Source organism: Oncorhynchus keta, unplaced genomic scaffold (genome assembly GCF_023373465.1).
Source record: "Oncorhynchus keta strain PuntledgeMale-10-30-2019 unplaced genomic scaffold, Oket_V2 Un_contig_6_pilon_pilon, whole genome shotgun sequence".
NCBI classification, from domain to species: Eukaryota; Metazoa; Chordata; class Actinopteri; order Salmoniformes; family Salmonidae; genus Oncorhynchus; species Oncorhynchus keta.
Genome location: NW_026289193.1, coordinates 44758 through 61269, shown reverse-complemented (window position 1 = coordinate 61269; position 16512 = coordinate 44758). Strand labels below are relative to the sequence as shown.

Sequence of the window (16512 nt, the reverse complement as noted above, 5' to 3'; positions counted from 1 at the left end):
AGACTGTGGGGTTAGGGGTTAGACTGTGGGGTTAGACTGTGGGGTTAGGGGTTATACTGTGGGGTTAGGGGTTAGACTGTGGGGTTAGACTGTGGGGTTAGACTGTGGGGTTAGGGGTTAGACTGTGGGGTTAGACTGTGGGGTTAGGGGTTAGACTGTGGGGTTAGGGGTTAGACTGTGGGGTCAGGGGTTAGACTGGTACCTCTCAGCAGCTGCTCCTGTTTCACCAGTAGTCCCTGGTTAGGGGTTAGACTGTGGGGTTAGGGGTCAGACTGTGGGGTTAGGGTTTAGACTGTGGGGTTAGGGGTCAGACTGTGGGGTTAGGGGTTAGACTGTGGGGTTAGACTGTGGGGTTAGGGGTTATACTGTGGGGTTAGGGGTTAGACTGTGGGGTTAGACTGTGGGGTTAGACTGTGGGGTTAGGGGTCAGACTGTGGGGTTAGGGGTTAGACTGGGGTTAAGGGTTATACTGTGGGGTTAGGGGTTAGACTGGGGTTAGGGGTTAGACTGTGGGGTTAGGGGTTAGACTGTGAGGTTAGACTGTGGGGTTAGGGGTTAGACTGTGAGGTTAGACTGTGGGGTTAGGGGTTAGACTGTGAGGTTAGACTGTAGGGTTAGGGGTTAGACTGTGGGGTTAGACTGTGGGGTTAGGAGTTAGACTGTGGGGTAAGGGGTTAGACTGTGGGGTTAGGGGTTAGACTGGGGTTAAGGGTTATACTGTGGGGTTAGGGGTTAGACTGGGGTTAAGGATTATACTGTGGGGTTAGGGGTTAGACTGGGGTTAGGGGTTAGACTGTGGGGTTAGGGGTTAGACTGGGGTTAAGGATTATACTGTGGGGTTAAGGGTTAGACTGTGGGGTTAGGGGTTAGACTGTGGGGTTAGGGGTTAGACTGTGGGGTAAGGGGTTAGACTGTGGGGTTAAGGGTTAGACTGTGGGGTAAGGCGTTAGACTGTGGGGTTAAGGGTTAGACTGTGGGGTTAGGGGTTATACTGTGGGGTTAAGGGTTAGACTGTGGGGTTAGGGGTTAGACTGTAGAGTTAGGGGTTAGACTGTGGGGTTGGGGGTTAGACTGTGGGGTTAGGGGTTAGACTGTGGGGTTAGGGGTTAGACTGTGGGGTTAGGGGTTAGACTGTGGGGTTAGGGGTTAGACTGTGGGGTTAGGGGTTAGACTGTGGGGTTAGACTGTGGGGTTAGGGGTTAGACTGTGGGGTTAGACTGTGGGGTTAGGGGTTAGACTGTGGGGTTAGACTGTGGGGTTAGGGGTTATACTGTGGGGTTAGGGGTTATACTGTGGGGTTAGACTGTGGGGTTAGACTGTGGGGTAAGGGGTTATACTGTGGGGTAAGGGGTTAGACTGTGGGGTTAGGGGTTATACTGTGGGGTTAGGGGTTATACTGTGGGGTTAGACTGTGGGGTTATACTGTGGGGTTAGACTGTGGGGTTAGACTGTGGGGTTAGACTGTGGGGTTAGGGGTTATACTGTGGGGTTAGGGGTTAGACTGTGGGGTTAGGGGTTAGACTGTGGGGTTAGACTGTGGGGTTAGGGGTTATACTGTGGGGTTAGGGGTTAGACTGTGGGGTTAGGGGTTAGACTGTGGGGTTAGACTGTGGGGTTAGGAGTTAGACTGTGGGGTAAGGGGTTATACTGTGGGGTTAGACTGTGGGGTTAGACTGTGGGGTTAGGGGTTATACTGTGGGGTAAGGGGTTAGACTGTGGGGTTAGGGGTTAGACTGTGGGGTTAGACTGTGGGGTTAGGGGTTAGACTGTGGGGTTAGGGGTTAGACTGTGGGGTTAGGGGTTAGACTGGTACCTCTCAGCAGCTGCTCCTGTTTCACCAGTAGTCCCTGGTTAGGGGTTAGACTGTGGGGTTAGGGGTTAGACTGTGGGGTTAGGGGTTAGACTGTGGGGTTAGGGGTTAGACTGTGGGGTTAGACTGTGGGGTTAGGGGTTATACTGTGGGGTTAGGGGTTAGACTGTGGGGTTAGACTGTGGGGTTAGACTGTGGGGTTAGGGGTTAGACTGTGGGGTTAGACTGTGGGGTTAGGGGTTAGACTGTGGGGTTAGGGGTTAGACTGTGGGGTCAGGGGTTAGACTGGTACCTCTCAGCAGCTGCTCCTGTTTCACCAGTAGTCCCTGGTTAGGGGTTAGACTGTGGGGTTAGGGGTCAGACTGTGGGGTTAGGGGTTAGACTGTGGGGTTAGGGGTCAGACTGTGGGGTTAGGGGTTAGACTGTGGGGTTAGACTGTGGGGTTAGGGGTTATACTGTGGGGTTAGGGGTTAGACTGTGGGGTTAGACTGTGGGGTTAGACTGTGGGGTTAGGGGTCAGACTGTGGGGTTAGGGGTTAGACTGTGGGGTCAGGGGTTAGACTGGTACCTCTCAGCAGCTGCTCCTGTTTCACCAGTAGTCCCTGGTTAGGGGTTAGACTGTGGGGTTAGACTGTGGGGTCAGGGGTTAGACTGTGGGGTTAGACTGTGGGGTTAGGGGTTAGACTGTGGGGTCAGGGGTTAGACTGGTACCTCTCAGCAGCTGCTCCTGTTTCACCAGTAGTCCCTGGTTAGGGGTTAGACTGTGGGGTTAGGGGTTAGACTGTGGGGTTAGGGGTTAGACTGTGGGATTAGGGGTTAGACTGTGGGGTTAGGGGTTAGACTGGTACCTCTCAGCAGCTGCTCCTGTTTCACCAGTAGTCCCTGGTTAGGGGTTAGACTGTGGGGTTAGGGGTTAGACTGTGGGGTTAGGGGTTAGACTGTGGGATTAGGGGTTAGACTGTGGGGTTAGGGGTTAGACTGGTACCTCTCAGCAGCTGCTCCTGTTTCACCAGTAGTCCCTGGTTAGGGGTTAGACTGTGGGGTTAGGGGTTAGACTGTGGGGTTAGGGGTTAGACTGTGGGGTTAGGGGTTAGACTGGTACCTCTCAGCAGCTGCTCCTGTTTCACCAGTAGTCCCTGGTACTTCTTAAAGGCCTTCTCATGTTCCTTCCTCAAGGCCTGGTTGTCAGGGTCGTCTTCACGTAGTTACAGTCAAGGAAGGGTTCTGATTGACAGACTGACTGACCGCAACAGAAGAGGGGGTACATGGGGAAGTGACACACCATGGGCTCAGCATCCATTCATTTCCCACAGCAGACATTCTCATCACATAGAAAACATTTGTTGTAGGAAATGAATGGGTTCATTGCTTAGAAAACCTGAGCAGGGGTGTTCAAAGTCAGTCCTAAACACTTCTGGTTCTCATCCTCTCCTCATCAGGGACTGATTCAGACCTGGGACACCAGGTGAGTGGAATTCACTACCAGGTAGAAACAAAAAGCAGAGAACTGACAGTGAACAGCCCTGCAGAGGATATAAATCTTCTAACCCAGACACTAACCCAGACCATAAACCCTAACCCAGACCATAAACCCTAACCCACACCTTGGCCCAGACGCAGACCTTAACCCAGACCATAAACCCTAACCCAGACCATAAACCCTAACCCAGACACTAACCCAGACTCTAACCCAGACCATAAACCTAACCCAGACCATAATCCCTAACCCAGACCATAAATCCTAATCCAGACCCTAACTCAGACCGAGACCATAAACCCTAACTCAGACCGAGACCATAAACCCTAACTCAGACAGAGACCATAAACCCTAACTCAGACCGAGACCATAAACCCGAACTCAGACCGAGACCATAAACCCGAACTCAGCACGAGCCCATAAACCCGAACTCAGACCGAGACCATAAACCCTAACTCAGACAGAGACCATAAACCCTAACTCAGACAGAGACCATAAACCCTAACTCAGACAGAGACCATAAACCCTAACTCAGACAGAGACCATAAACCCTAACTCAGACAGAGACCATAAACCCGAACTCAGACCGAGACCATAAACCCGAACTCAGACCAGCCCATAAACCCGAACTCAGACCGAGACCATAAACCCTAACTCAGACCACAAACCCTAACTCAGACCCAGACCACAAACCCTAACTCAGACCCAGACCACAAACCCTAACTCAGACCCAGACCACAAACCCTAACTCAGACCCAGACCACAAACCCTAACTCAGACCATAATTCCTAATCCAGACCCTAACTCAGACCAAGACCATAAACCCTAACTCAGACTGAGACCATAAACCCTAACTCAGAAACCAGAACATAAACCCTAACTCAGAAACCAGACCATAAACCCTAACCCAGACCATAAACCCTAATCCAGACCCAGGCCATAGACCCAGACCATAAACCCTAACCTGGAAAATAAACCCTAACCCAGAACCGGACACTAACCCTAACCCAGAACCTAACCCAGACCCTAATCCTAACCCTAATCCAGGCCATAAACCCTAACCCAGAACATTAACCCTAACCCAGACCATAAACCCTAACCTTAAACCAGAACCTAACCCAGACCCAGACACTAACCCAGAACCTAACCCAGACCCTAATCCTAATCCAGAACCTAACCCAGAACCTAACCCAGACACTAACCTAGACCCAGACACTTACCCAGACCCTAACCCAGACCATAAACCCTAACCCATACCATTAACCCTAACCCAGACCCTAACCCAGACACTAACCCTAACCCAGACCATAAACCCAGACCCAGACCATAAACCCTAACCCAGACCCAAACCCAGACCCTAATCCTAACCCAGATCCTAACCCAGAACCTAACCCATACCCTAACCCAGACCCTAACCCAGGCCCTAACCCAGGCCCTAACCCAGACACTAACCCAGACACTAACCCAGACACTAACCCAGACCATAAACCCTAACCTAAGACCCTAACCCAGAACCTAACCCAGACCCTAATCCTAACCCAGAACCTCACCCTAACACTAACCCTAACCCAGACCATAAACCCTAACCCAGACACTAACCCAGACCATAAACCCTAACCCATACCCTAACCCAGACCCTAACCCAGGCCCTAACCCAGACACTAACCCAGACACTAACCCAGACCATAAACGCTAACCCATACCCTAACCCAGACCCTAACCCAGGCCCTAACCCAGACCCTAACCCAGACCATAAACCCTAACCCAGACCCTAACCCAGACCATAAACCCTAACCCAGACCCTAACCCTAACCCAGACCCTAACCCAGGCCCTAACCCAGACCCTAACCCAGACCCTAACCCAGGCCCTAACCCAGGCCCTAACCCAGACCCTAACCCAACCCATAAACCAGGCCCTAACCCAGACCCTAACCCAGACCATAAACCCTAACCCAGACCCTAACCCAGGCCCTAACCCAGACCCTAACCCAGACCCTAACCCAGACCCTAACCCTGACCCAGACCCAGAGCCTGAAGTGAAGGATATATGTCCTGGTCTTCTTCTGCAGTTCGTCCTGCCAGAGGTCGTATCTCTTCAGTTCGTGTTCCATGACATTCATACACAGAGCTCCGATTTTATAGTGGGTCACCAGCCCATGGAACTGGGAGAAACTACATGGAGATAGAAGGTTTAGGGTTAGAGGATTAATACTGATATACTATAGGGTTAGAGGATTAATACTGATATACTATAGGGTTAGAGGATTAATACTGATATACTATAGGGTTAGAGGATTAATACTGATATACTACAGGGTTAGAGGATTAATACTGATATACTATAGGGTTAGAGGATTAATACTGATATACTATAGGGTTAGAGGATTAATACTGATATACTATAGGTTTAGAGGATTAATACTGATATACTATAGGGTTAGAGGATTAATACTGATATACTATAGGGTTAGAGGATTAATACTGATATACTACAGGGTTAGAGGATTAATACTGATATACTACAGGGTTAGAGGATTAATACTGATATACTACAGGGTTAGAGGATTAATACTGATATACTATAGGTTTAGAGGATTAATACTGATATACTATAGGTTTAGAGGATTAATACTGATATACTATAGGGTTAGAGGATTAATACTGATATACTATAGGGTTAGAGGATTAATACTGATATACTATAGGGTTAGAGGATTGTCAAATCTACAGTAGCTTTGATTGGACTGTCAACATCAAGCTAGACAAGCAGTCATCATGAATCAAGTCGACAATCAATGGTCATCCAATTCGGGATTCCAAGTCGGGAACTCTGACATCTTTCTAGAGCTCTGGGTGTCTCAGGCTCTATCAGATCCTCCTCTCCACCCTCTCAGGGCTGGGTGTCTCAGGCCCTATCAGATCCTCCTCTCCACCCTCTCAGGGCTGGGTGTCTCAGTCTCTATCAGATCCTCCTCTCCATCCTCTCAGGGCTGGGTGTCTCAGGCTCTATAAGATCCTCCTCTCCATCCTCTCAGGGCTGGGTGTCTCAGGCTCTATCAGATCCTCCTCTCCACCCTCTCAGGGCTGGGTGTCTCAGGCTCTATAAGATCCTCCTCTCCATCCTCTCAGGGCTGGGCGTCTCAGGCTCTATCAGATCCTCCTCTCCACCCTCTAAGGGCTGGGCGTCTCAGGCTCTATCAGATCCTCCTCTCCACCCTCTCAGGGCTGGGTGTCTCAGGCTCTGCCTCCTCTCCACCCTCTCAGGGCTGGGTGTCTCAGGCTCTATCAGATCCTCCTTTCCACCCTCTCAGGGCTGGGTGTCTCAGGCTCTATCAGATCCTCCTCTCCACCCTCTCAGGGCTGGGCGTCTCAGGCTCTGCCTCCTCTCCACCCTCTCAGGGCTGGACGTCTCAGGCTCTATCAGATCCTCCTCTCCACCCTCTCAGGGCTGGGTGTCTCAGGCTCTATCAGATCCTCCTCTCCACCCTCTCAGGGCTGGGTGTCTCAGGCTCTATCAGATCCTCCTCTCCACCCTCTCAGGGCTGGGAGTCTCAGGCTCTATCAGATCCTCCTCTCCACCCTCTCAGGGCTGGGAGTCTCAGGCTCTATCAGATCCTCCTCTCCACCCTCTCAGGGATGGGTGTCTCAGTCTCTATCAGATCCTCCTCTCCACTCTCTCAGGGCTGGGAATCTCAGTCTCACACTCTTGGATTTCAGCCTACCCGTGGAGAAAATCTGTGTCTGCACCATGTACTCTCACTACTGGTGTCCCCCATGGCTCGCTTCTAGGCCCTCTCCTCTTCTCTCTATAGACCAAGTAACTCAGCTCTGTCATATCCTCACATGGTCTCTCCTATCACTGCTATGCAGATGTCACTCAAGGTGGCGACACGCATCTTTGCGTGCCTGGCAGATACCCCAGCTTGGATGTTGGCCCACCGGCTCAAGCTCAACCTCAACAAGACAGAGCTGCTCTTCCTCCTGGGGAAAGCCTTCCTGCTTCAAGACCTCTCCATCACGGTTGACTCCAAGGTGTCCCCCTCCCAGAGTGTAAAGAACCTTGGCGTGACCCTGGACAACACACAGTGACTCGCTGCTGCAGGTTTATGCTCAATAACCGGGTTCCCCAACTGGCAGAGACGCATCAGGTCCCATGTTACAGTCTTTGGGGAGTCTCAGCAAGGGATTGAACTCACAACCTTCCAATCTCCACAAGGTCACTGAGTTCGTCTGGATCAGAGTGTCTGCTAAATTACTAAAATGTCTAAAACCCCACCTTTAGCTATCAAAGCTAAAACCCCACCTTTAGCTATCAAAGCTAAAACCCCACCTTTGGCTATCAAAGCTAAAAACCCCACCTTTAGCTATCAAAGCTAAAAACCCCACCTTTAGCTATCAAAGCTAAAAACCCCACCTTTAGCTATCAAAGCTAAAAACCCCACCTTTAGCTATCAAAGCTAAAAACCCCACCTTTAGCTATCAAAGCTAAAAACCCCACCTTTAGCTATCAAAGCTAAAAACCCCACCTTTAGCTATCAAAGCTAAAAACCCCACCTTTAGCTATCAAAGCTAAAAACCCCACCTTTAGCTATCAAAGCTAAAACCCCACCTTTAGCTATCAAAGCTAAAACCCCACCTTTAGCTATCAAAGCTAAAAACCCCACCTTTAGCTATCAAAGCTAAAAACCCCACCTTTAGCTATCAAAGCTAAAACCCCACCTTTAGCTATCAAAGCTAAAACCCCACATTTAGCTATCAAAGCTAAAACCCCACCTTTAGCTATCAAAGCTAAAACCCCACCTTTAGCTATCAAAGCTAAAACCCCACCTTTAGCTATCAAAGCTAAAACCCCACATTTAGCTATCAAAGCTAAAACCCCACCTTTAGCTATCACAGCTAAAAACCCACCTTTAGCTATCAAAGCTAAAAACCCACCTTTAGCTATCAAAGCTAAAAACCCACCTTTAGCTATCAAAGCTAAAAACCCACCTTTAGCTATCAAAGCTAAAAACCCACCTTTAGCTATCAAAGCTAAAAACCCACCTTTAGCTATCAAAGCTAAAAACCCACCTTTAGCTATCAAAGCTAAAAACCCCACCTTTAGCTATCAAAGCTAAAAACCCACCTTTAGCTATCAAAGCTAAAACCCCACCTTTAGCTATCAAAGCTAAAAACCCACCTTTAGCTATCAAAGCTAAAAACCCACCTTTAGCTATCAAAGCTAAAACCCCACCTTTAGCTATCAAAGCTAAAAACCCACCTTTAGCTATCAAAGCTAAAACCCCACCTTTAGCTATCAAAGCTAAAAACCCACCTTTAGCTATCAAAGCTAAAAACCCACCTTTAGCTATCAAAGCTAAACCCCACTTCTGCTGTCAAAGATAAATCTCACCCACGTTCCAGTTGGAAACAGAATAATTCATGACTAAGAGAAAACAACTCTCGGTTTTCATATCAGAATCCGGTTATTTTCATCCTTTCATGGTCTTGTGACAGCGGCCCGATGTAGCTGGTAAACACTGCTTTCTGAGAAAATGTTTGGAGCGTTTTGGTGGTTTATTTTAGACAATCACCCCATTTCTGTTCTGAACCAGATGAAGCAATTCGACAACAGGATAATGACAGCGCAGACAGTTCATTTTATTTTTCTCCTCTGAATAAAATAATAGACTTGTATTCATTAGAGGTTCTGTGTTTCTCAAGTAGAGAAGTGGACTGTATTGGGTATATAATAAAGTTGAATCAGATTAACAGCAGCCTGAATAGAGTTGTAGCATTTACTCTCCACTAACACAGAATGGAACAACAGAAAGCGAAAGGCCGTCTTATAAAGTAACAGATAGGCAGGTAGACTAGCAGTTAGCAAGGCCAGCTAGCAACCGATGGGTTACGAGTCAACAGGACAAAGTGGTCTGTCCCAAATCTGTCTCTCCCCTCTCCTACCTCTCTTCTCCCCTCCCATCTAGTATTTACCTGGAGAAGCAGAAGAAAACATAGATAATGGTGGTGGCTAGCTCAACACTCTGCTTCCAGTCCTCCCGCAGCACTCTGGCCAGGGCTCCTAGAGCCGTTTCTACAGGACAGAGAGACAGACACACAAACAGAACCTTAGACATACGGACCAGAGCAGGGCCCCTGTCCTGATGGTTTACACTTTAATGCAATGTTATGCATATAGTGCAAGCCTTCTCTGTCTCTCTCCCTCTCCTTACCATTCTCTAGTAGTTCCTCCAGGTTGACAGGGTTCCTGGCCAGGTGTAGGATGAGTGTAGCCCCTTTCACCTTCTCCTCCATACCTTCATACAGCAGCTCTACATACTCTTCCACCTTGTTGATGTTAGCCTCCTCATCTATCTAGAACAGAGACACCATGTTGACATTAGCCTCCTCATCTATCTAGAACAGAGACACCATGTTGATATTAGCCTCCTCATCTATCTACAACAGAGACACCATGTTGACGTTAGCCTCCTCATCTATCTACAACAAAGAGACACCATGTTGACATTAGCCTCCTCATCTATCTAGAACAGAGACACCATGTTGATATTAGCCTCCTCATCTATCTACAACAGAGACACCATTTTGACATTAGCCTCCTCATCTATCTACAACAGAGAGACACCATGTTGATGTTAGCCTCCTCATCTATCTAGAACAGAGAGACACCATGTTAACATTAGCCTCCTCATCTATCTACAACAGAGAGACACCATGTTGATGTTAGCCTCCTCATCTATCTACAACAGAGACACCATGTTGACATTAGCCTCCTCATCTATCTACAACAGAGAGACACCATGTTGATGTTAGCCTCCTCATCTATCTAGAACAAAGAGACACCATGTTGACATTAGCCTCCTCATCTATCTAGAACAGAGACCATGTCGACATTAGCCTCCTCATCTATCTAGAACAAAGAGACACCATGTTGACATTAGCCTCCTCATCTATCTAGAACAGAGACCATGTCGACATTAGCCTCCTCATCTATCTAGAACAAAGAGACACCATGTTGACATTAGCCTCATCATCTATCTAGAACAGAGAGGCACCATGTTGACGTTAGCCTCCTCATCTATCTACAACAGAGAGACACCATGTTGATGTTAGCCTCCTCATCTATCTAGAACAAAGACACCATGTTGACATTAGCCTCCTCATCTATCTACAACAGAGACACCATGTTGATATTAGTCTCCTCATCTATCTAGAACAGAGAGACACCATGTTGATATTAGCCTCCTCATCTATCTAGAACAGAGAGACACCATGTTGATGTTAGCCTCCTCATCTATCTAGAACAAAGACACCATGTTGACGTTAGCCTCCTCATCTATCTACAACAGAGACACCATGTTGATGTTAGCCTCCTCATCTATCTACAACAGAGAGACACCATGTTGACATTAGCCTCCTCATCTATCTACAACAGAGAGACACCATGTTGATGTTAGCCACCTCATCTATCTAGAACAGAGACACCATGTTGATGTTAGCCTCCTCATCTATCTAGAACAGAGACACCATGTTGATATTAGCCTCCTCATCTATCTACAACAGAGAGACACCATGTTGACATTAGCCTCCTCATCTATCTACAACAGAGAGACACCATGTTGATATTAGCCTCCTCATCTATCTAGAACAGAGAGACACCATGTTGATGTTAGCCTCCTCATCTATCTAGAACAGAGAGACACCATGTTGATGTTAGCCTCCTCATCTATCTAGAACAGAAAGACACCATGTTGACATTAGCCTCCTCATCTATCTAGAACAGAAAGACACCATGTTGACATTAGCCTCCTCATCTATCTACAAATGAGAGACACCATGTTGATGTTAGCCTCCTCATCTATCTAGAACAGAGAGACACCATGTTGATGTTAGCCTCATCATCTATCTAGAACAAAGAGACACCATGTTGACATTAGCCTCCTCATCTATCTAGAACAGAGAGACACCATGTTGATGTTAGCCTCATCATCTATCTAGAACAAAGAGACACCATGTTAACATTAGCCTCCTCATCTATCTAGAACAGAGAGACACCATGTTGATATTAGCCTCCTCATCAATCTAGAACAGAGACACCATATTGATATTAGCCTCCTCATCTATCTACAACAGAAAGACACCATGTTGACATTAGCCTCCTCATCTATCGAGAACAGAGAGGCACCATGTTGATGTTAGCCTCCTCATCTATCTAGAACAGAGACACCATGTTGACATTAGCCTCCTCATCTATCTAGAACAGAGAGACACCATGTTGATATTAGCCTCCTCATCTATCTAGAACAGAGAGACACCATGTTAACATTAGCCTCCTCATCTATCTAGAACAGAGAGACACCATGTTGATATTAGCCTCCTCATCTATCTAGAACAGAGACACCATATTGATATTAGCCTCCTCATCTATCTACAACAGAAAGACACCATGTTGACATTAGCCTCCTCATCTATCGAGAACAGAGAGGCACCATGTTGATGTTAGCCTCCTCATCTATCTAGAACAGAGAGACACCATGTTGACATTAGCCTCCTCATCTATCTAGAACAGAGAGACACCATGTTGACATTAGCCTCCTCATCTATCTAGAACAGAGAGACACCATGTTGACATTAGCCTCCTCATCTATCTAGAACAGAGACACCATGTTGACATTAGCCTCCTCATCTATCTAGAACAGAGAGACACCATGTTGACATTAGCCTCCTCATCTATCTAGAACAGAGAGACACCATGTTGACATTAGCCTCCTCATCTATCTAGAACAGAGACACCATGTTGATGTTAGCCTCCTCATCTATCTAGAACAGAGAGACACCATGTTGACATTAGCCTCCTCATCTATCTAGAACAGAGACACCATGTTGATGTTAGCCTCCTCATCTATCTAGAACAGAGACACCATGTTGATGTTAGCCTCCTCATCTATCTACAACAGAGAGACACCATGTTGATATTAGCCTCCTCATCTATCTAGAACAGAGACACCATGTTGACATTAGCCTCCTCATCTATCTAGAACAGAGAGACACCATGTTGATATTAGCCTCCTCATCTATCTAGAACAGAGAGACACCATGTTGACATTAGCCTCCTCATCTATCTAGAACAGAGAGACACCATGTTGACGTTAGCCTCCTCATCTATCTAGAACAGAGAGACACCATGTTGATGTTAGCCTCCTCATCTATCTAGAACAGAGAGACACCATGTTGACATTAGCCTCCTCATCTATCTAGTCAAATGTATTGTTATGATTATTAGCATTGTTGGTGCTAATTACTCACCTCCATTCCTTCAAATGGAGTTAGGTCTCTAGGTTTCACCACTCTCTTCTCTGCTGCAGAGAAATGGAATGATTCACTGGTTATCATAGAACTACACTGTTATAGCATAGACCTTACAGAGGAATGCATCACTGGTTAACATAGAACTAAACTGTTATAGCATAGACCTTACAGAGGAATGCATCACTGGTTAACATAGAACTACACTGTTATAGCATAGACCTTACAGAGGAATGATTCACTGGTTAACATAGAACTACACTGTTATAGCATAGAGAGAATGCATCACTGGTTAACATAGAACTAAACTGTTATAGCATAGACCTTACAGAGGAATGCATCACTGGTTAACATAGAACTACACTGTTATAGCATAGACCTTACAGAGGAATGCATCACTGGTTAACATAGAACTAAACTGTTATAGCATAGACCTTACAGAGGAATGCATCACTGGTTAACATAGAACTACACTGTTATAGCATAGACCTTACAGAGGAATGCATCACTGGTTAACATAGAACTACACTGTTATAGCATAGACCTTACAGAGGAATGCATCACTGGTTAACATAGAACTAAACTGTTATAGCATAGACCTTACAGAGGAATGCATCACTGGTTAACATAGAACTAAACTGTTATAGCATAGACCTTACAGAGGAATGCATCACTGGTTAACATAGAACTACACTGTTATAGCATAGACCTTACAGAGGAATGCATCACTGGTTAACATAGAACTACACTGTTATAGCATAGACCTTACAGAGGAATGCATCACTGGTTAACATAGAACTAAACTGTTATAGCATAGACCTTACAGAGGAATGCATCACTGGTTAACATAGAACTACACTGTTATAGCATAGACCTTACAGAGGAATGCATCACTGGTTAACATAGAACTAAACTGTTATAGCATAGACCTTACAGAGGAATGATTCACTGGTTAACATAGAACTACACTGTTATAGCATAGACCTTACAGAGGAATGCATCACTGGTTAACATAGAACTACACTGTTATAGCATAGACCTTACAGAGGAATGCATCACTGGTTAACATAGAACTACACTGTTATAGCATAGACCTTACAGAGGAATGCATCACTGGTTAACATAGAACTACACTGTTATAGCATAGACCTTACAGAGGAATGATTCACTGGTTAACATAGACCTTACAGAGGAATGCATCACTGGTTAACATAGAACTAAACTGTTATAGCATAGACCTTACAGAGGAATGCATCACTGGTTAACATAGAACTACACTGTTATAGCATAGACCTTACAGAGGAATGCATCACTGGTTAACATAGAACTACACTGTTATAGCATAGACCTTACAGAGGAATGCATCACTGGTTAACATAGAACTAAACTGTTATAGCATAGACCTTACAGAGGAATGCATCACTGGTTAACACAGAACTAAACTGTTATAGCATAGACCTTACAGAGGAATGACACTATAACTGTTTCATAAACTGTGGAGTTGACCTATAGTTATCTGTGGTATGTGTTTCAGAGGGGACAGTTGATGTCGATGCTCACCTTTCCCGTTGGCCTTCTTGCGGTTCTGTAGATAGAAGAGCAGCTGCTCCACCTCTGACAGCTTGGAGGGATGGATGAGTTTACACTCCTCAACCACCTTACGGGCCAGGGCTGCAACGTCTGTGTTCGTATTCAGGCTCTTCAGACGAATACTGACAGGGACGGAGTGAGACAGTACAATGTAATCGAGGGCAATATAATAGAGGGGAATAGAATAGAGGGGAATAGAATCGAGGGGAATAGAATAGAGGGGAATAGAATAGAGGGGAATAGAATAGAGGGGAATAGAATAGAGGGGAATAGAATAGAGGGGAATAGAATCGAGGGGAATAGAATCGAGGGGAATAGAATCGAGGGGAATAGAATCGAGGGGAATAGAATCGAGGGGAATAGAATCGAGGGGAATAGAATAGAGGGGAATAGAATCGAGGGGAATAGAATAGAGGGGAATAGAATCGAGGGGAATAGAATAGAGGGGAATATAATAGAGAGGAATAGAATTGAGAGGAATAGAATATCAAATCAAATTTATTTATATAGCCCTTCGTACATCAGCTGATATCTCAAAGTGCTGTACAGAAACCCAGCCTAAAACCCCAAACAGCAAACAATGCAGGTGTAAAAGCATGGTGGCTAGGAAAAACTCCCTAGAAAGGCCATTTGATGGGATGGACTGAGGAATAGAATAGAGGGGAATATAATAGAGAGGAATAGAATAGAGGGGAATATAATAGAGAGGAATAGAATAGAGGGGAATAGAATCGAGGGGAATAGAATCGAGGGGAATATAATAGAGAGGAATAGAATAGAGAGGAATAGAATATAGGGTAATGGAATATAATAGAGAGGAATATAATAGAGAGGAATAGAATAGAGGGGAATATAATAGAGGGGAATAGAATAGAGGGGAATAGAATAGAGGGGAATAGAATAGAGGGGAATATAATAGAGAGGAATAGAATAGAGGGGAATAGAATAGAGAGGAATAGAATAGAGGGGAATATAATAGAGAGGAATAGAATAGAGGGGAATAGAATAGAGGGGAATAGAATCGAGAGGAATAGAATCGATGGTAATGGAATATAATAGAGATGAATATAATAGAGAGGAATAGAATAGAGAGGAATAGAATATAGGGTAATGGAATATAATAGAGAGGAATAGAATAGAGGGGAATAGAATAGAGGGGAAAATAATAGAGAGGAATAGAATAGAGGGGAATATAATAGAGATGAATATAATAGAGATGAATATAATAGAGAGGAATAGAATATAGGGTAATGGAATATAATAGAGAGGAATAGAATAGAGAGGAATAGAATAGAGAGGAATAGAGGGTAATGGAATAGATTAGAATTAGCCGAGCTACATTTTACATCACAGACTGTGATTTTAGACAAAAACACCACATATCATTTACACCGTTTGTTGACTGTGCTGAAACCAGGCTTACATCTTCTGACACTTCTTGCGGTCTCCCAGCATCTCGTCTCCGGTCTCTCCGAGAATGGTCGCCTCCACCTCATACTGAACAACCAGGGCTTTCTCTGTAGGGTGCACGTCCAGACTACCACCCTTCACTTTCCTGCGGTCATCATAAGGAAGAAGAATATATTTTAGTTAACTTTTCATTTTAAAATGTACCTTAGAATCAACTAACTTGGCCGCATTTGACTGCAATGCATAAATATGACAGCGAGCTAGCGAGGCTAATATTGTCCACACCCATTGATGGGATGGACTGAGATTTGTTCTCTATCACAGCTGTTGTTGACGTTACCGCATCCGGGCAGATACAACACAGCATTATTAACAACAACACAATGTCTACGTCTAACATTTTATCTTTAAGTACTAAAGGCTACTGTAGGCTCGCTAGCTATACGATTAGCATGCAAATGAACTAGCTAGGTGGTATGCTGCTGTAGCATGATAAGGCTTTACATTATGAACATGCTACAGCGAGATACAGAACAGATTGACGAAATGACAACTTCATCTTTACCGTTTCAGATAGCGTGCATCCTCCGACTGCATCTTATGCTCTTTATATGAAACCAAAAGATGCCTTTTTTTAAATAGAATCACAGCGAAAATCACTGACCAGGAAACTGTTAACCTCAAGTGGCAGCGATATTAGAATGAACTATCTTTCCCAGAATGCATTGTGTCGGAAAGAGGGCTGGTTTGACGCCTTGGTGTTCTTGTGCGCTCTCTACAGGCAAGACACAGTGGCGCAGCAAGATGAAGAATGAACAGTTCCTTCTCATGACTGGTTTGAGAGTGACGGGTGGTAAAAATGGTCTCACATTGTAGCTAATCAAGAATGTCTTATATCGCTCATATTGCTGTTGTCAGA

General features: G+C 45.5%; 1 protein-coding gene across 1 annotated transcript in view; it reads right to left on the bottom strand.

Moving 5' to 3' along the window:
* The window catches only part of LOC127926151 (kinesin-associated protein 3-like), a gene marked incomplete at its 3' end in the record, with an annotated part of 28151 nt that extends 11843 nt beyond the window's left edge, over positions 1–16308 (bottom strand). Inside the window, exons 1-8 of the mRNA XM_052511613.1 lie at positions 16159–16308; positions 15607–15738; positions 14154–14305; positions 12594–12646; positions 9500–9641; positions 9261–9360; positions 5335–5459; positions 2913–3011 (exon numbers count right to left, since the gene is read on the bottom strand). Coding sequence (XP_052367573.1) covers positions 2913–3011; positions 5335–5459; positions 9261–9360; positions 9500–9641; positions 12594–12646; positions 14154–14305; positions 15607–15738; positions 16159–16190 — 835 coding nt within the window. The remainder of the gene's footprint in view (positions 1–2912; positions 3012–5334; positions 5460–9260; positions 9361–9499; positions 9642–12593; positions 12647–14153; positions 14306–15606; positions 15739–16158) is intronic.
* Positions 16309–16512: the final 204 nt, after the last annotated feature.